The sequence below is a fragment of the Felis catus genome, chromosome C1 (assembly GCF_018350175.1).
Source record: "Felis catus isolate Fca126 chromosome C1, F.catus_Fca126_mat1.0, whole genome shotgun sequence".
NCBI lineage: Eukaryota > Metazoa > Chordata > Mammalia > Carnivora > Felidae > Felis > Felis catus.
In genome coordinates this window covers 166,556,268-166,576,675 of record NC_058375.1, presented here as the reverse complement: position 1 = coordinate 166,576,675, position 20,408 = coordinate 166,556,268, and the positions used below count along the sequence as shown (strand labels likewise).

Genomic DNA, 20,408 nt, shown 5'->3' with positions numbered 1-20,408 from the left:
TCTTGCAGAAGAAGAAGCTGTCTTTACAAAAAATCTTAGCAATGTTGAAGTTAGTGAAACAGACACTATAAAACTGGTTTGTGAAGTCTCCAAGCCTGGAGCAGAAGTGATTTGGTACAAAGGGGATGAAGAGATCATTGAAACAGGAAGATATGAAATACTTACGGATGGACGAAAGAGAATCCTGATCATTCAGAACGCTCACCTTGAGGATGCTGGCAACTACAACTGCCGACTCCCAAGTTCTCGAACTGATGGCAAAGTCAAAGTACATGGTATGAAAATCACAATAAATAATATTCTAAGAATTCATACTTGATGTATTTAAGGTGCAAATGCTGAAGTTTTTAATACCTCACAACTGCTTCTCTCCAGAACTTGCTGCTGAATTTATCTCAAAGCCTCAAAATCTTGAAATACTTGAAGGAGAAAAGGCCGAATTTGTCTGCTCTATATCAAAGGAAAGCTTTGAAGTCCAGTGGAAGAGAGATGATAAGACACTTGAATCTGGAGACAAATATGACATTATTGCTGATGGCAAAAAGAGGATCCTAGTTGTGAAAGATGCCACATTACAAGACATGGGCACTTATGTAGTCATGGTTGGGGCCGCCAGAGCAGCAGCTCACTTGACAGTAATTGGTAAGTTTGTTTTGTTCCTTGGGTTTACTTGTGTTTGTCTCTACCACCTTGGTCCTTCTTCATACTATGAGAATTGTTGGTTGCTTTCAGAAAAACTCAGGATCATAGTTCCTCTTAAGGACACCCGTGTAAAGGAACAACAGGAAGTCATCTTCAACTGTGAAGTCAATACAGAAGGTGCCAAAGCCAAATGGTTCAGAAATGAAGAGGCCATCTTTGATAGTTCAAAATACATTATTCTCCAAAAAGACCTGGTTTACACACTCCGAATTAGAGACGCACGATTAGATGACCAAGCCAACTATAGTGTGTCTCTGACCAATCACAGAGGTGAAAATGTTAAGAGTGCAGCTAATCTGATAGTAGAAGGTAAGTCACTTATGTGGCATTAAGGAGTTTTTAAGTCAATGTCTATTATGAAAATAGTTAAAATCAACATTATTCTTCTCCTTTATAACAGAGGAAGACCTTAGGATTATTGAGCCTCTTAAAGATATTGAAACAATGGAGAAGAAATCTGTCACATTCTGGTGCAAGGTGAATCGTCTCAACGTAACACTGAAGTGGACCAAAAATGGAGAAGAGGTGGCTTTCGACAACCGTGTTTTATACAGAATTGATAAATATAAACACTCTCTAATCATTAAAGACTGTGGCTTCCCAGATGAGGGTGAATACATTGTTACTGCTGGACAAGATAAATCTGTTGCTGAGCTTCTGATCATAGAAGCCCCGACAGAATTTGTAGAACACTTAGAAGACCAGACAGTCACTGAGTTTGATGATGCAGTCTTCTCCTGCCAGCTGTCCAGAGAGAAAGCAAACGTGAAATGGTACAGAAATGGGAGAGAAATCAAAGAAGGCAAAAAGTAAGTGGAAGCTTCTTAATCTCTATTTCTGTAACTATTACACATTTGACAATTTAGTGATCATTATGCAAGCTAACCAATAATTCAACCTCTTCTCTTAGATACAAATTTGAAAAAGATGGAAGTATACACCGACTCATTATCAAAGATTGCAGGCTGGATGATGAATGTGAATATGCTTGTGGAGTGGAAGACAGAAAATCTCGAGCTAGACTTTTTGTGGAAGGTACACACTGAGTGAAAGGACAATTTTAATATTAGCACCAGTTTTTAAAGGTTGTGAACCCAAATATGAACATGTTTGTATTCATTTTACATTTTTTTCAGAAATCCCTGTTGAGATCATCAGGCCTCCCCAAGATATTCTTGAAGCCCCTGGTGCTGATGTTGTCTTTTTGGCTGAGCTCAACAAAGATAAGGTGGAAGTCCAGTGGCTAAGAAATAACATGGTTGTTGTTCAGGGTGACAAACATCAGATGATGAGTGAAGGAAAGATACACAGGTTACAGATTTGTAATATTCAACCTCGTGACCAGGGTGAATACAGATTTATTGCCAAAGACAAAGAAGCCAGAGCTAAGCTTGAACTGGCAGGTAAATGCCTTTCTTTTATTTTCAAATATCCTCACAATATCACAGATGCATTGTAAGTTTCAGATTTTGCAATTAATGAGGTAATGCCTGTGAAAGCCTTTAATTTCTGTTAGGCTCCACCCACATGTGACTATTCTAATTTCTCTTACCACAAGGGTGTCCTGAGTAAGAGGTAATTGATAGCATTTTTCTTTACTTGCCAGAACCTTGAACAGTTCCTGGCACATGGTGGCTGTTCATTAGTACCTAGAATTGACATAGTACCTTGAAAGTCATCCCCAAAAACCTAGACTTAGGGCAAACTCAGGTTTCTTCTATTTTCCAAACCCCATGGAGCCTCTTAGGTCTGTTCTCATCCTGATTCAAGCTTCCAAGGCATCCTTATTGGTTGACATTATGAAAAAGCCATTAGTGTTCCTCTTGTACCTAGGTAGTTTGTCTGATTTATCCCTAAGTATGACATGCCCACTTCACAAAAACAAACATGTTTTGTACTATGTTTAGTTCTCCATTATTAATTTTGACAAAGAATGGAGATTTTATGGATGATATAAAAATCATCCTTAATCCTCTGTTCTCAAGTCTGACAATTTGCAAAATAAGCCATGAGAACTCTAAGTCAGTCAGTGTTCTGTGCTAGAAAGTTACTGTGATATATTTCCAAGGTTGTATCACTGATATTTGCTAACAAATGCATAGTAAAGAAGCTATGGTGTAACTGTACTACAACATAGAAGTCAAAAGCATTCACGTGTTATTTTTCTCACCAGCTGCACCTAAAATCAAGACAGGCGATCAAGATCTTGTGGTTGATGTTGGCCAGCCTCTGACAATGGTGGTGCCCTATGATGCCTACCCTAAAGCAGAAGCCGAGTGGTTTAAAGAAAATGAAGCTCTGTCTTCAAAAACTGTTGATACTACAGCTGAACAAACTTCTTTCAGAATTTTAGAAGCTAAGAAAGGAGACAAAGGAAGGTATAAAATTGTGCTTCAGAACAAACATGGAAAAGCAGAAGCATTCATCAATTTAAAAGTTATTGGTAAGCCCTTGAATCACTTGGGACTTGATTGGCAAAGCACAATTAAAAGCATGACAACACACTAAAAAAAATTGTACATGTGCATTTCAGATGTTCCAGGGCCAGTTCGCAACTTAGAAGTGACAGAAACATTTGATGGTGAAGTAAGCCTTGGTTGGGAAGAACCATTAACTGATGGCGGAAGCAAAATCATAGGTTATGTTGTTGAAAGACGTGACATCAAAAGAAAGACCTGGGTTCTGGCCACTGACCGTGCAGATAGTTGTGAGTTCACTGTCACTGGACTACAGAAAGGCGGAGTTGAGTACCTGTTCCGTGTCAGTGCAAGAAACAGAGTTGGCACTGGTGAACCAGTAGAAACTGACAATCCTGTAGAAGCAAGGAGTAAATATGGTAAGAAGTTTTTAAGTAAATTGCAAACTAGCTTATCTTTGCTTTTATCTCTGATTTAACCCGAAACCTATGTTTTCTTCTTTGATGAAATCCAGATGTTCCAGGCCCTCCTTTGAATGTAACCATCACTGACATAAATAGATTTGGGGTTTCACTGACATGGGAACCGCCAGAGTATGATGGAGGAGCTGTGATCACAAACTACGTTATTGAATTGAGAGACAAGACTTCTATCAGATGGGACACTGCCATGACAGTAAGAGCTGAAGATCTATCTGCAACTGTCACTGATGTGGTAGAAGGACAGGAGTATAGTTTCCGGGTCAGAGCCCAAAACCGCATTGGAGTTGGAAAACCAAGTGCAGCCACACCTTTTGTCAAAGTTGCTGATCCAATTGGTAAGCTCATCAAAACAAGGAAATAATTACTTCATGAAATCCATAAATTAAGTCTATTAATTAAAATAAATTGGAGTTAATGAAAAGATAGAACATCAGAAAGATGTGAGCAAAATCATAGAAATCCAGGCCGTGCCTACTTTTACTCAGTGAATTCAGTAAACCTGCTATTTTAATGCAGATGGTAGCAATGATTACACGTTATCTTAATAAACTGTTACTGAATTCAATGGTATGTTCCAACTCTTTCTTCCATTCCAGAGAGACCAAGTCCTCCTGTGAACCTAAAATCCTCAGATCAGACTCAGTCATCAGTTCAGCTCACATGGGAACCTCCTCTGAAAGATGGAGGAAGTCCAATATTGGGTTATATAATTGAGCGATGTGAAGAAGGAAAAGATAATTGGATTCGTTGCAATATGAAACTTGTCCCTGAACTGACTTATAAGGTAGGGAGCTTATATCTAAAAAAATATTCAGTGTATGATCATGGACTTAAATGTGTGTGTGTGTGTGTGTGTGTGTGTGTGTGTGTGTGTGTATTTTTCTTACAACTATTGATTCATACTTTAGGTTACTGGATTACAAAAAGGAAATAAATATTTATATCGAGTATCTGCAGAAAATGAAGCTGGTGTTTCAGATCCATCTGAAATTCTTGGTCCTCTAACTGCTGATGATGCATTTGGTAAGTGGATATTTTATTTTTAGATTTAACAGCTTAATATAGCTTAATAGCCTTAAATATAGTGCTGGAGACTCATTAATTTTTCTTTTTGGTAGCTGAACCAACAATGGACTTAAGTGCATTTAAAGATGGTCTAGAAGTTATTGTCCCGAATCCTATCAAGATCCTGGTTCCAAGTACAGGCTATCCAAGGCCAACTGCAACCTGGTCTTTTGGAGATAAAGTACTAGAAGCAGGGGACCGTGTGAAAATGAAAACCTTATCTGCCTATGCTGAACTTGTCATTTCTCCAAGTGAACGTCCAGACAAGGGCATTTATACACTGAAATTAGAAAATCCCGTAAAAGCAATTTCTGGGGAAATTGACGTCAATGTGATTGGTAAGGAACTAAACTTTTGTTACATATGGTGATTTGACAGTATTAACAAATATTGGTTCAATCTATTACCGATATTGATTTTGGACTACCTTTTTTTCAGCTCGCCCAAGTGCACCCAAAGAACTGAAATTTGGTGAGATAACCAAGGACTCAGTACATTTGACTTGGGAACCACCAGATGATGATGGAGGGAGTCCATTAACTGGATATGTTGTTGAAAAGCGAGAAGTCAGCCGGAAAACATGGACTAAAGTGAGTTTTGAGCAGCAATGCAACTCACAGAAAAAAGAGTGGGTGAATCCCAGAATGCTGGGATGCCATGCACAGTTTACATGGTTTAAATTTACCTTGCTGAAAAAGACCCAAAAACTTCTTAAATGCCTTGATGCTAATGCTTCTTGAGGTAGTTCAACCAAGATTTGGTATAACTACCTTATTTTGTGCCTTACCAAATTTTCTACTGTTTGCTGAAAAATAAAATTACCTATTCACTTGGTACCTGATGAGTATCCAGTGTGCCCTATGAAACAATCAGCCATTCTAAGGACACTAAGTATTTAACTCCCTGGTCATCAAACTTCTCACTCCACTAGATTATCTTAGTTGGCCCAATCTACCATTTGTTTTCTCTTCAGTTTATTACTGTTATTTATTCATTTCTCATTATTGTTTTTTACCTTGATTTAAAAGCATATTTCTAATAACCAAGCTGGTGGAAAGAACCAATACCTCATTTGACACCTTTTTAATGTGTATAAGTTATGAAAGTCTCACCTTAATACAAGGTTCAAATATTGTGTGTCTTACTCTGCAAATTTTTCCCTAGTGTAAAATTAATAACCCTTACCATTAAAAAAATTTTCCATTTGTATCACTGCTTGTTGTAAAAATCTTTGACTCAGGCTTTTGAGAAACGAGTAATTATATTTCTTTGTCCCAGGTTATGGACTTTGTGCCTGACCTAGAATTCACAGTTCCTGATCTTGTTCAAGGGAAAGAATATTTATTTAAAGTCTGTGCTCGTAACAAGTGTGGCCCAGGAGAACCTGCTTATGTTGATGAACCTGTAAATATGTCAGCTCCTGCAAGTGAGTACATTCTTGATGGTTGCTTATGGAGCCTCTTGTTACCTTTTTTGCTTTGAGACCAGGAGTCGAATTTATGGGGGAAAGGCAGGGGCAGGCAATATGGAGATTTCATAGATGGCCTATCTAACACTGACTCTCTTTAAAATGTTTATAGCGGTACCTGACCCACCAGAGAACGTTAAATGGAGAGATAGAACAGCCAACAGCATCTTCCTAACATGGGATCCACCTAAATATGATGGTGGTTCACGCATCAAAGGATATATAGTTGAAAAATGTCCACGTGGTTCGGATCGATGGGTTGCCTGTGGGGAACCAGTTGCAGACACAAAGTAGGGTTTTTGTTTGTTTTTAATATAATCTGTTGTCAAATTGGCTTACATACAACACCCAGTGCTCATTCCAACAAGTGCAGAGAGTAGATTTTTATAATTATTTGACACAAGAGTAAATGTTTCATCTTACTAAAATTAGTGTTTTTCTTTTAGAAAATCTATTAATTTTTTTCATTGATAATTCCTCTGGTGTGCTTGTCCGACTTTAAAGAGTGCTACTGAACTTATCCCCTATCCAAGGTGTTCATTAGTTATAATACTGAAGCAATCCAGAATTAATTTAAGGAATAAATAGTGTTATACCAAGAGAAGGTATGAATTTTAGAAAGATCATATAAAACAGGTTGTGTGCATTATAGTAAAATATACCATTTTATTTTCTGATAGAATGGAAGTAACAGGTCTTGAAGAAGGCAAATGGTATGCCTACCGCGTGAAGGCCCTGAACAGGCAAGGTGCTAGCAAACCAAGCAAACCCACAGATGAAATCCAGGCTGTGGATACACAGGGTATTTATTTTTGGTTTTTGTATTATTAACCAGGCCTCTGCTTTTAATTTTGTTTGAGCTTGCTAACATTATAAATCATCTTTTCCAATTTCAGAGGCTCCAGAAATTTTCCTTGATGTGAAGCTCCTTGCTGGTCTCACTGTAAAAGCAGGAACTAAAATTGAACTTCCTGCCACTGTAACTGGAAAACCTGAACCTAAAATAACTTGGACAAAAGCCGATATGCTTCTGAAGCAGGACAAAAGAATCACCATTGAAAATGTTCCTAAAAAATCCACAGTGACCATCATTGATAGTAAGAGAAGTGACACTGGCACATACATCATCGAGGCTGTCAACGTCTGTGGTCGGGCCACTGCTGTGGTAGAAGTGAACGTCTTAGGTAAGAGAGGCCATCATTTAAAAAATGGGCAGACTCATTTCAGTTACTTTTAAAAATAAAACAAGATTTTTTAAATGATTTTTTTCCTGAGTGTATAATGTCATCCACAGACAAACCTGGACCACCAGCTGCTTTTGACATCACAGAAGTGACCAATGAGTCATGTCTTCTAACATGGAACCCCCCACGAGATGATGGTGGATCTAAAATCACAAACTATGTCGTGGAGAGAAGAGCAACTGACAGTGAAGTGTGGCACAAGCTCTCATCAACTGTCAAGGATACAAACTACAAGGCAACCAAATTAACACCCAATAAAGAATACATCTTCAGAGTTGCTGCAGAAAACATGTATGGTGTTGGTGAACCAGTTCAGGCTACTCCAGTAACAGCTAAATATCCATTTGGTAAGTTTCTCTTTAATAAGTTGGCCAAAAATTTTTAAAAAGATACTTGTGTCAAACTTGGATTTGGGTGTCATATTTATATATAGGGCATATAACACATCATTATCCTACCTATAGATCCACCTGGACCTCCAACTCGCCTAGAACCTTCTGATATCACTAAGGATGCAGTTACTCTCACATGGTGTGAGCCAGACGATGATGGAGGAAGCCCAATCACTGGATACTGGGTTGAAAGATTAGATCCTGATACTGATAAATGGGTTAGATGCAATAAAATGCCAGTAAAGGACACAACATATAGGTATGTCCAATATCTCCATCAAGGTGTTAAGACAGCAGTATACACAATTTTTAATTCTCAAGCATTCATTTTGATTACAAATTCTTATATATTAACCATAACATTTTAAATTATTTTTACTTATATTTTGTATTACCACATGATCTAAGAAATGATATAAATTCCATTCAAGGGCACATTTCTTAATTTCCTACTATAAAATGTTAACTTCCTGTGAGTTTCAAAGTGTTTGGTCTTCCAGTATATTATGGTCATGATTTTTTATAGATATTAGAATTACATTAGTACATTCAATCAAATCTAAAGTTAAAAGGCAATTTTAAAATTATATTGAAATATTTTCAGTTAAATTTCCAAATCAGTTTTTCACAATTTAAATAAATTAGTTCCTTCCATGTAAAATACATAGAGGCTTCTGCTTATCATGGTATTCAACTCATACTTTGTCCCTAATTCAGAGTGAAAGGTCTCACCAATAAGAAAAAATACAGATTCCGTGTGTTGGCTGAAAATCTTGCCGGACCTGGAAAACCAAGCAGATCAACTGAACCAATCTTAATAAAGGATCCAATAGGTATTGTTTATATATTTTTATGTGGTTATTTTGAAGCTTATATTAACTCCTTTTTTGACAAACCTAAATCATGGTTTCATTTCATTGGTTTGCAGATCCTCCATGGCCTCCTGGAAAACCAACTGTGAAAGATGTAGGCAAAACATCATTGATGTTGAATTGGACAAAGCCAGAACATGATGGAGGGGCAAAGATTGAGTCTTATGTCATTGAAATGCTAAAGACTGGAACGGAGGACTGGGTCCGAGTGGCTGAAGGTGTTCCCACCACTCAGCATTTTCTCAAGGGTCTCATGGAAGGGCAGGAATACTCATTCCGAGTTAGAGCTGTGAACAAGGCTGGGGAAAGTGAGCCCAGCGAACCCAGTGACCCTGTGCTCTGCAGAGAAAAGCTATGTAAGTCACTCTTGATGTTTAGTGTATATAAATTCCTCTAATGTAGGTCTGAGAACTACAGTATGAGAAAATATGAAAAACTCATAACTAGATTGCTTCATCATTGCTGTGACTTCCTAGTGACTGCTAGAGAATTCAGTGAAGACTGAGTATTGGACAATAAAAAAATTGAATTTTTCTTTTTTTCTTCTTTAGATCCTCCATCACCACCTCGCTGGCTTGAAGTTATTAATATCACAAAAAATACAGCAGACCTCAAGTGGACAGTTCCTGAGAAAGATGGAGGGTCCCCCATCACCAACTATATCGTGGAAAAGAGAGATGTGAGGCGAAAAGGCTGGCAAACAGTGGACACAACTGTCAAGGACACCAAGTGCACAGTAACCCCACTGACAGAGGGCTCTTTATATGTGTTCCGAGTTGCTGCAGAAAATGCCATAGGACAAAGTGACTACTGTGAAGTTGAGGACTCTGTTCTGGCCAAAGACACCTTTAGTATGCTAACTTAATATTTGTGACACTGTTCGTACTGGATTATCATTTTTCCCTCTGGTTTTTCTAACTATTGAATGTTTTGCTTCCAGCCACCCCTGGACCACCCTATGCTCTGACAGTGGTTGATGTAACCAAGCGACATGTTGACCTGAAGTGGGAACCACCTAAAAATGATGGTGGAAGACCAATACAAAGGTAGAATTTTAATTAATTTACAAAGGATAATTTATACTCAGCTGAAAATTCTTAACTGTATTTTCTCTATTAATACTAATGAACTGCTTTATTTCAATAGATATATCATTGAGAAGAAAGAAAAGTTAGGTACCCGTTGGGTGAAAGCTGGAAAGACCTCAGGACCTGACTGTAACTTCAGAGTAACTGATGTCATTGAAGGAACAGAGGTCCAGTTTCAGGTTCGGGCAGAAAATGAAGCTGGAGTTGGTCACCCAAGCGAACCCACAGAAATCCTGTCAATTGAAGATCCAACAAGTAAGTAGTGTCAATTAAACAAATGATATCATCTAGAGCTTGATGATGAGATTGTGGATGTGAATGTTTCACTCTTTTTTCAGGTCCTCCTTCACCTCCCCTTGATTTGCATGTGACTGATGCTGGGAGAAAGCACATCGCCATTGCCTGGAAGCCTCCAGAGAAAAATGGTGGAAGTCCTATTATAGGATATCATGTTGAAATGTGTCCGGTAGGCACTGAGAAATGGATGCGAGTTAATTCTCGCCCAATTAAAGACTTGAAATTCAAAGTTGAAGAAGGTGTTGTTCCTGACAAGGAGTATGTTCTGAGAGTGAGAGCTGTCAATGCTGTTGGTGTCAGTGAGCCATCTGAAATCTCTGAAAATGTGGTTGCCAAAGACCCAGACTGTAAGAACACAGTTTCTTTCAATTAATAAAACAGACTTTGCTTATCATACATTGCATTTTGACATATCTTTTTTTTCCTTTTTGGATATCTTACAGGCAAGCCAACAATTGATATGGAGACTCATGACATTGTTGTTATTGAAGGTGAAAAGTTAAGAATTCCTGTTCCCTTCAGAGCTGTCCCAGTTCCAACTGTTAGTTGGCATAAAGATGGCAAAGAAGTTAAAGCAAGTGACAGATTAACAATGAAGAATGATCATATCTCTGCACACCTCGAAGTTCCCAAGAGTGTCCATGCAGATGCTGGAGTTTATACCATTACGCTAGAGAATAAGCTTGGCTCAGCAACTGCCTCAATCAATGTCAAAGTCATAGGTAATCAGTCTTTGATGAAATACAAGATATTATTCTTCACACATTGGGAAAATTAGTTAACTTTGTAGTGTTAGTATAAAGGGCTTCATGAGTTGGCTATTTGCAAACTAAATTGCTTCTCATATGGAAAGAAATCATCTGGAAGACAAGTAATTATAGAAATGAAATTGCTAGTTAAACTCTGCTTAAACTAATTTACTTCTGTTGTAATTATTGGCATGTGAAGTACTAAATAAAAGATATAGCATACCCAAAGAATGTTTAAATTGCCAATATTCATTTATTAATTGTATTTGCATTTTTCCATAGTGTACTCACCAGGATTAGTAATACTTTCTGCCCCCTCCCACACAGATGATGTTTAAAAATTGGGTGGGGGTGATTTTTACTTAGAACAAAAACTCAGAGGAATTACATATGTTTAGTAATTGGGGCCAATGATGCTAAATAGCCTTCAGCATAAGGCGGCAGAGGGGCGTTCCAGCACATCAAAGATTATCCCACCCAACAGGTAGATAGTCTCAGAGAAAGAAAGAGTGTACTTTTAACATGCTGACTTTTCAGATTACAATAATAATTATCACTTTATTTCTGATAGGCCTACCTGGACCATGCAAAGATATTAAAGCAAGTGACGTGACCAAGAGTTCTTGTAAATTAACCTGGGAACCTCCAGAATATGATGGTGGAAGCCCAATCCTTCATTATGTCCTGGAACGCAGAGAGGCTGGGAGAAGGACATACATACCAGTCATGTCTGGTGAGAACAAGCTGTCTTGGACTGTAAAAGATCTCATACCAAATGGTGAATACTTCTTCCGTGTTAAAGCTGTCAACAAGATTGGTGGAGGCGAATATATTGAACTGAAAAATCCGATCATTGCTCAAGATCCAAAGCGTAAGTTGGGGCATGGATGTAATATAGCTAGGAATTAATATGCAATTTTTTACTTAAAAAAAGATGAGTTTGTGCATGGGTACATATTAACCATTTTTTTCCTTATTGTTCAGAACCCCCTGATCCACCTGTAGATGTTGAGGTCCATAATCCTACAGCTAAAGCAATGACTATTACATGGAAGCCACCTTTGTATGATGGAGGGAGCAAAATAATGGGTTACATCATAGAGAAGATTGCTAAGGGTGAAGACAAATGGAAGAGATGCAATGAACACCTAGTACCAGTCCTGACCTACACAGCAAAAGGACTCGAAGAGGGAAAGGAATACCAGTTCAGAGTGCGAGCAGAAAATGCTGCTGGTATTAGTGAACCTTCTCGAGCCACTCCTCCAACCAAAGCTGTAGATCCTATTGGTAAGTTTTGTTTAATGGGGTTGCTGTTTGCCCACGGCACAATCAAGGAGAATAATGTTTTGTCAATGTTTTGATCAGAATTGAGAACAATTATTGTTTTTAATCATTACAGATGCTCCAAAAGTCATTATGAGAACAAGCCTAGAAGTGAAACGAGGTGATGAAATAGAACTTGATGCAACTATTTCTGGGTCACCTTACCCGACTATTACGTGGCTAAAGGATGAAAAAGTTATTACACCAGAAGAAATTAAAAAGCGAGTAGCACCCACAATTAGAAGGAGGAAGGGTGAAGTTCAAGAAGAAGAACCATTTGTCCTGCCTCTAACACAACGTTTGAGTATCGACAACAGTAAAAAGGGAGAATCTCAGCTACGTGTCCGAGATTCTCTCCGACCTGACCATGGCCTGTATATGATCAAAGTTGAAAATGACCATGGTATCGCAAAAGCTCCTTGTACTGTCTGTGTGCTAGGTACGTAGGTAAAACTACACTTCTCAATGGAAGAAAGTCTATATGAAGAGTTTCAGTAAAACTTAAAAAGGGGGTTTGGGCAGGGGAGGTGGGGAAGGGGGATAAAAGAAGTAGGAAATAGCTTCAGCAAGTTATCCTCAGTCCCATTTTTCCTGCTGGCTATGTAAACAAAATCAACCCACCTTGGTATTTGTTAGCCATTCAAGGACAGATGTAGGAAAAGCAGACGTTTATGTTAAAGGGGCATGCTAACGTTTACATTTTCCTTTGCAACCATTTCTACACAAAATTTTAATCACTGCTATCTTTTGAAATATTAGATACACCAGGGCCACCAATCAACTTTGTATTTGAAGATATTAGAAAGAACTCCGTCCTCTGTAAATGGGAACCACCCCTTGATGATGGTGGCAGTGAAATTATAAACTACACTTTGGAAAAGAAAGACAAGACAAAACCTGACTCAGAATGGATTATTGTCACTTCAACACTCAGACACTGCAAATATTCAGTGACAAAACTGATTGAAGGGAAAGAGTATCTCTTTCGTGTAAGAGCTGAAAATAGGTTTGGGCCTGGACCGCCATGTGTTTCAAAGCCATTTATAGCTAAAGATCCATTTGGTAAGGTTCTTTTAGCATCTACATTTTGCCTTTTATCATATGCAAGGGTATATTCATTATCATAGCTTATAAACTTGAATTTTTAGGTCATACTAGAGAATTAATTCAAATATGCCATTTTTTTTTATCAGAACCACCTGATGCGCCCGATAAGCCCATTGTAGAAGACATTACAAGCAACAGTATGCTAGTGAAATGGAATGAACCAAAAGATAATGGAAGCCCCATCTTGGGTTACTGGCTTGAAAAACGTGAGGTTAATAGTACACATTGGTCTCGTGTCAACAGAAATCTTCTGAATTCCTTGAAGACCAATGTAGAAGGCCTATTAGAAGGACTCACCTATGTCTTCAGAGTATGTGCTGAAAACGCAGCTGGACCTGGAAAGTTCAGTCCGCCTTCAGACCCCAAAACAGCACGTGATCCAATCTGTAAGTAATTTCTTATGAAGAGAGTGGGGTACAGCATGGTGACTATAATTAAGTCACTTCATCCAGTTAATTAAGTACTATATTATATACCTAAAAGTTGTTAAGAGAGTAGATCTTGAATGTTATCAGTACCAAAAAAAAATAATTAATTATGTAAGGGGAGGGAGGTGTTAACTAACATTGTGGTAACCATTTTGTAATATATGCATGTATCAGATCATAGTGTACACCTTAAATTTACAAAACAAAATATTAAATACAGACATATATTAAGGTTGCAATGTAAAATTTTCAACATCTTGTACATATAGCTTTAAAGTTTCACAAAGCAATACTTACCCCATATTACATGCAATGCGCTATGAAAAAAAGTGGGATAGAGTAAACTACTGTGCATTTTAAAATCTTCTGGGAGTTTTGATTTGTGTATCTACATTCATTCTAGCTCCACCTGGGCCACCTGTCCCAAGAGTCACCGACACAAGCTCTACAACTATTGAACTAGAATGGGAACCCCCAGCTTTCAATGGCGGTGGGGAAATTGTTGGCTACTTTGTTGATAAGCAGCTGGTTGGAACAAATGAATGGTCACGTTGCACGGAGAAGATGATCAAGGTCCGTCAGTACACAGTCAAAGAAATCCGAGAGGGTGCTGATTATAAACTTCGAGTGAGTGCCGTCAATGCTGCAGGTGAAGGACCACCAGGAGAAACGGGACCGGTTACTGTGGCTGAACCACAAGGTAACTTAAAAGTTGCATGGATCCATGCAATAAGATTATGGACATTTTTCCACCATAGGATTTTTTTTTCATCTTTCTTGGACTAACGTATTACTGTTCTCTTTAAACAGAGCCTCCAACTGTGGAACTAGATGTTTCTGTCAAGGCTGGCATACAAATAATGGCTGGGAAGACCCTTAGAATTCCAGCTGTGGTAACTGGTCGTCCAGTGCCTACCAAAGTATGGACCATAGAAGAAGGGGAGCTGGATAAAGACCGTGTTGTAATAGAGAATGTTGGAACCAAATCGGAACTAATTATCAAGAATGCATTGAGAAAAGATCATGGCAGATATGTGATTACAGCTACCAATAGCTGTGGTTCCAAATTTGCAGCAGCCAGGGTAGAAGTTTTTGGTAAGGAATGTTACATGGATTTTCATAGGGTTTTTCTAAATGATACAATTTATTGCACTGATTTTTACGTTTGTTTGTTTTAATTTTTCAGATGTTCCTGGACCGGTTCTTGACTTAAAACCTGTGGTGACAAATAGAAAGATGTGTTTGCTTAATTGGTCTGACCCAGCAGATGATGGAGGAAGTGAAATCACGGGATTCATTATTGAAAGAAAAGATGCTAAGATGCATACCTGGAGACAACCAATAGAGACTGAGAGATCTAAATGTGACATCACAGGTCTCCTTGAGGGACAAGAATATATGTTCCGTGTGATTGCCAAGAACAAGTTTGGCTGTGGCCCTCCTGTTGAAATAGGACCAATTCTTGCAGTTGATCCACTAGGTAAAAGAGGTTTTCATTGTGTTTATAAAGTAAATACTGTTTGCTTCTAGTTATGTCATTTATTTATTGAGCCCTATGACTTCAAACTCCCAAGAGTCTCATGATCTATAGCAAGAGAGTGATAAGAAAGGTGAATCAAAAAACTGGCAACTTTAAGAATATCATACTTGCTATAATATCAATGTAATTTTGCACAAAACCATGTATGGTTTCATGTACTGAAAAAACCTGAATCTACCAGAGCTTAACAACAACCTACAAACAGGTAGAAATACTACATCTTGGCAATAGAATACTCTGGAGTAATTAATTTAATGCTTTAGTAGTTAAAGGGAGTTCACTGTTTTTGAAGGATTACAGGATATACAACAGCCTTATGATAAATGCCTTAGTCTTCCTTTAGCCCTCAAGTAGTCTCCACACTGGAAGGATATGGATGCTCAGAGTCAGAGAAAGCCACCAGAGAATAGAAAACCAACCAAAGGAAATCTCCTTAAGCAGTATGAGCAAATGTGAAACTAAAATTGCACGCACTTGGTAATGCATACTGACATCCCATTACATCCTCCCCGTAACAGCTCATCTCAAAAATGTCTGCTGTAGCTCAAGTTGTGCCACAAGTATCAAAACAGAGCTGAGCTTCCACTGCAAAGCTCTGCTTCCAGTTACAGTGACAGTTCAACAGGAGACTAGTTTTACCATGCAAAGTTATGCTTTGTTTTGTCCTTTGGGCCACGAAACTACAGAAGCATCACATAAATTCTCTTTCCACTCCATTTTAAACCCACACTTGAGGCAACATGGTTCTAAGTGTGTTCAGCAGACACACGCACTGTCCTTTAATAAAGGAAACACTTTGCTCCCAGCTGGTCATTCAGAGCAAAACTTCACAGACCTTCTTGCCTACTTCATTAGGACTAGAAGCTTTCCCAGTGACAGAGGTAAAATATCTAAAATGCTAAAAATAACAAAAGTCTACATTCCCTTTGATTTATTTTTAATCAATAATTTTTACTCTAAGAAAAATTCTGCCTGTATAAATGCCTATAATTCTGGTAACTGATATGTTTTTGGAAGGATTTTAAAGATGGATGTAAGGTTATGCCAAACAGAAACTTATTTCTCACATAATTAATTTAAAGTGAAACACTATTTCCTATATGAATATTTATTTCATGCTTTTCATTTCAACTTGCCTCTGGTTAAAGGTCCTCCAACATCTCCCGAGAGGCTCACATACACAGAAAGGACAAAATCCACTATCACCCTTGACTGGAAAGAGCCCCGCAGTAATGGCGGCAGCCCCATCCAAGGTTATATCATTGAAAAACGGCGTCACGACAAACCTGACTTTGAAAGAGTTAACAAGAGACTCTGCCCAACCACATCTTTCCTGGTTGAAAATCTTGATGAACACCAAATGTATGAATTCCGTGTCAAAGCTGTCAATGAAATTGGCGAAAGTGAACCATCTCTGCCTCTTAATGTGGTCATACAGGATGACGAAGGTGTGGAATCTGTGCATGATTTTAGTGCATTTTACAGCATGGCCTTTATCTTCATAAGTTGAGCAAATATACTTAGGACTATGCATTTTTTTTCTTTCCTTTCTCTTTACAGTGCCTCCAACTATTAAGTTGCGCTTGTCTGTTCGAGGAGACACTATCAAAGTTAAGGCAGGAGAGCCTGTTAACATCCCTGCAGATGTGACAGGCCTTCCAATGCCTAAGATTGAGTGGTCCAAGAATGAAACTGTGATTGAAAAACCCACTGATGCACTTAAGATAACCAAGGAAGAAGTATCCCGAAGTGAGGCAAAGACGGAGCTTAGCATTCCCAAAGCAGTCCGGGAAGACAAAGGCACTTACACAGTTACTGCTTCCAATCGCCTGGGTTCAGTGTTCCGAAATGTTCATGTGGAAGTATATGGTAAGGGACCCGTTTTCTTCTATCAAGATGAAATCCAGTACCTTTTTAAGAATGGCCTTCTCATTCTCCTGTGTTGGTTCCTTCCCAGATCGTCCATCACCACCAAGAAATCTTGCTGTTACTGACATTAAAGCTGAATCTTGCTACTTGACATGGGATGCCCCTCTAGATAATGGGGGCAGTGAAATTACCCATTATATCATTGACAAACGTGATGCAAGCAGGAAGAAAAGTGAATGGGAGGAAGTTACCAACACTGCTGTAGAGAAGAGATATGGGGTAAACTATTCTAAATATTTACTTATACACATTAAAAGGACACGACTTTGAATTAACACCATTAGGGCATAACCTGGGAATTTAATGATTAAACTCAAAACCACACACAAAAAGATTTAGCACAGTTTTTAGCACCATGTACATAAGGCCACTTAGTAAATACTATTTGTATATAAATTCTTTTTTACTTGAGAGATCCAGTATTAGGTACAATAAATTCACATATTCTCATTTTAAAATGCTTTCTCCACATTTGAGCCTATTTATTTTTTAACTATATATTTATTTGCTTTTATAGATTTTTTTTTATAGTCTTCCCTACCAAAATAACTTGAATTTTAAAATAAGTGAAAATCAACATAAGTATGTTGTTAAGAAATCACTATTCATTTGATTTCTAGGTCTGGAAACTTATCCCCAATGGTCAGTATGAGTTCCGAGTTAGGGCAGTGAATAAATATGGAATCAGTGATGAGTGCAAATCAGATAAAGTAGTCATTCAAGATCCCTTTCGCCCTCCTGGACCTCCGGGAAAACCAAAAGTTTTGGAGCGCACCAAAGGGTCGATGCTAGTAAGCTGGACTCCTCCTCTGGACAATGGCGGGTCTCCAATTACTGGCTACTGGCTGGAGAAGAGAGAAGAGGGAGGTGCCTACTGGTCACGTGTTAGCCGAGCACCAATTACCAAAGTGGGATTGAAAGGCGTGGAATTTAACGTTCCGCGTTTGATTGAAGGTGTTAAATACCAGTTCCGAGCAATGGCAATAAATGCGGCAGGAGTTGGCCCTCCCAGTGAACCATCAGATCCAGCTGTTGCAGGAGATCCTATATGTAAGTATGCTTCCATTTCCGGAATTTACAAAGGGCAAAGCCACTAAATGGATAATTCTCTCTTAAATTGCCTGAGTTTTTCTATAACAAATTTTTTTATTTATTAAAGTAAAAAGTTTCATAGAGTATCAGAAGCATAGATGTATGTATATACATATACACACTACGTATACATATACACACTACACATATCTATATATATGCATACATACACACATGTATACACATACATAAAATCATATAGTTTTTAAATTCTTGGTTTAAACCTAGTATTTTATGAGGAATCACAATAATAGAGACCCTGGACTATAAGCTCCTCTCTGCTCTCCTACCTTAAATAAACGCCTAACCCCTAATTAGATACTGTGGACATTATCTCCCTCCCTGTTTAGACCCTCTAGGTGGAGTTCAACAAAAGGCAAATGTTAACTTTTCAATAATATTTATTGAACAAAGATAGGAGATTCTCAAGCACAGTCTGTGAAGTGAAATTAAAAAAAATTCTTCTGAAAGATCTATTAGCGGATAAGTTCAAAAATTAAAATAGCATGGCCTTAATGGTTAATTATATTTGCTATATATCTGAATAGATTATCTGCAGAAAAAGAATTCAGCTATTTGTTAAGACTTAAAATACTCTAAGTTCTATATGGAGTACATCTATAAAATGAAGCAGTCATTCATTCAGCAAGCTATATTGAACATGTGCTATGTGCAAGGAACTGTGCTAGGCACTAGAGAGGAAGAGGTAGGGTTAAAAAGAACAGAGTAAAAGACTTTCTATAATTGTAAAGCACCATCAGAAGTGTATTGTTATGTAATTATTACATACATTGACCCTGTCCTAAAAGGCATTATGATTAATTTGTGTTCAAAGGTTTCCCAACTAATGACAAAATTATTTTTTAAATATTAAGGTAAATTAAAGATGAACATAGGGGAATGGAAGGAAAAATAAGATAAAAAACAGAGAGGGAGGCAAACCATAAGAGACTCTTAAATACAGAGAACAAACTGAGGGTTGCTGGAAGGGAGGCAGGTGGGGAGATGGGCTAAATGGGTGATGGGCATTAACAAGGGCACATGTTGAGATGAGCACTGGGTGTTACATGTAAGTTATGAATCAGTAAATTCTACTCCTGAAATTATTACACTATGTTTACTAACTTGGATTTAAATTTATAAATAAATAATCTGACATATTTTTTCTAAAAAAATAAATAAGTTTTTAGTAGATTCAAAGGGATTTTAAAACGAAAATAGCTTTTCACCAATTGTGTGTAAATAGAATATAAATCTATCTAGAGATAGTGAGTAGTCTTTCTAATTCCAGTGAGTTGCCTGCTTTCTTTTGTTTTCACATCAATGCTAAATGAAAAAAGACTATTTCTTATGTTCTCTTCTCTAGAAGAGTAAATACTCTTGGCATTCCTATTTTAGTATTTAGTAGATTAAATCTAGCATCCTATTGGCTTCAAAACTTGACATATATTTTTTTTCTTTATTAGATCCACCTGGCCCACCTTCTTGCCCAGAAGTCAAAGATAAAACAAAGTCTAGCATCTCGCTAGGATGGAAACCTCCAGCCAAAGATGGTGGCAGTCCAATCAAAGGCTACATTGTAGAAATGCAAGAAGAAGGTAGTACTGACTGGAAAAGAGTAAATGAGCCAGACAAACTGCTAACTACCTGTGAATGTGTGGTACCAAATCTGAAAGAACTCAGGAAGTACAGATTCAGAGTGAAAGCTGTCAATGAAGCTGGTGAATCTGAACCAAGTGATACAACTGGAGAGATCCCTGCCACTGATATTCTAGGTACTAGCCCTTTATTACATTTATGTCTTCATCTTTTGATCTCATGAAATTAATTTCCTGAAGATATGTCAATTACATTTTTTGAAAAAGTAAACTAAATCCTATTATATTATTCATGGTACTATAGAGGCACCAGAAGTTTTCATTGATATTGGAGCACAAGACTGTCTGATTTGTCCAGCTGGCTCACAAATTAGGATTCCTGCTGTCATCAAGGGACGCCCAACACCCAAATCATCTTGGGAATTTGATGGAAAGGCAAAGAAGGCAGTGAAGGTAAGAAAAATATAATTTTCTGTGTCTTCCAGTGAATCACTCTAAGGAATATTTATACTACAACTATCTTCTTTTCTAATAGGAGGGAGTTCATGATATACCCGAGGATGCACAGGTAAAAAGAAAAAATTGAAATGATTCAGAACATGGTTGGCTGCAATA

The 20,408-nt window shown here is 37.9% G+C and overlaps 1 protein-coding gene across 50 annotated transcripts in view; it reads left to right on the top strand.

Moving 5' to 3' along the window:
- TTN (titin) overlaps positions 1–20,408 on the top strand; it is a 277,310-nt gene that overhangs the window by 181,730 nt on the left and 75,172 nt on the right. For all 50 annotated transcript variants that reach the window (XM_045034065.1, XM_045034059.1, XM_045034049.1 and 47 more), the window contains 41 exons: positions 9–275; positions 376–642; positions 733–1,011; positions 1,103–1,511; positions 1,613–1,737; positions 1,839–2,105; positions 2,876–3,145; positions 3,236–3,538; positions 3,634–3,936; positions 4,198–4,385; positions 4,510–4,624; positions 4,720–5,004; positions 5,105–5,256; positions 5,945–6,092; positions 6,247–6,424; positions 6,815–6,936; positions 7,031–7,318; positions 7,429–7,725; positions 7,843–8,029; positions 8,488–8,603; positions 8,699–8,998; positions 9,194–9,493; positions 9,583–9,688; positions 9,789–9,985; positions 10,069–10,374; positions 10,471–10,749; positions 11,348–11,647; positions 11,761–12,063; positions 12,176–12,538; positions 12,859–13,161; positions 13,293–13,592; positions 14,038–14,334; positions 14,445–14,729; positions 14,821–15,114; positions 16,323–16,622; positions 16,735–17,043; positions 17,132–17,322; positions 17,724–18,153; positions 19,662–19,970; positions 20,098–20,246; positions 20,329–20,361. In XM_045034065.1, coding sequence (XP_044890000.1) covers positions 9–275; positions 376–642; positions 733–1,011; positions 1,103–1,511; positions 1,613–1,737; positions 1,839–2,105; positions 2,876–3,145; positions 3,236–3,538; positions 3,634–3,936; positions 4,198–4,385; positions 4,510–4,624; positions 4,720–5,004; positions 5,105–5,256; positions 5,945–6,092; positions 6,247–6,424; positions 6,815–6,936; positions 7,031–7,318; positions 7,429–7,725; positions 7,843–8,029; positions 8,488–8,603; positions 8,699–8,998; positions 9,194–9,493; positions 9,583–9,688; positions 9,789–9,985; positions 10,069–10,374; positions 10,471–10,749; positions 11,348–11,647; positions 11,761–12,063; positions 12,176–12,538; positions 12,859–13,161; positions 13,293–13,592; positions 14,038–14,334; positions 14,445–14,729; positions 14,821–15,114; positions 16,323–16,622; positions 16,735–17,043; positions 17,132–17,322; positions 17,724–18,153; positions 19,662–19,970; positions 20,098–20,246; positions 20,329–20,361 — 10,220 coding nt within the window. The remainder of the gene's footprint in view (positions 1–8; positions 276–375; positions 643–732; positions 1,012–1,102; positions 1,512–1,612; positions 1,738–1,838; positions 2,106–2,875; positions 3,146–3,235; positions 3,539–3,633; positions 3,937–4,197; positions 4,386–4,509; positions 4,625–4,719; positions 5,005–5,104; positions 5,257–5,944; positions 6,093–6,246; positions 6,425–6,814; positions 6,937–7,030; positions 7,319–7,428; positions 7,726–7,842; positions 8,030–8,487; positions 8,604–8,698; positions 8,999–9,193; positions 9,494–9,582; positions 9,689–9,788; positions 9,986–10,068; positions 10,375–10,470; positions 10,750–11,347; positions 11,648–11,760; positions 12,064–12,175; positions 12,539–12,858; positions 13,162–13,292; positions 13,593–14,037; positions 14,335–14,444; positions 14,730–14,820; positions 15,115–16,322; positions 16,623–16,734; positions 17,044–17,131; positions 17,323–17,723; positions 18,154–19,661; positions 19,971–20,097; positions 20,247–20,328; positions 20,362–20,408) is intronic.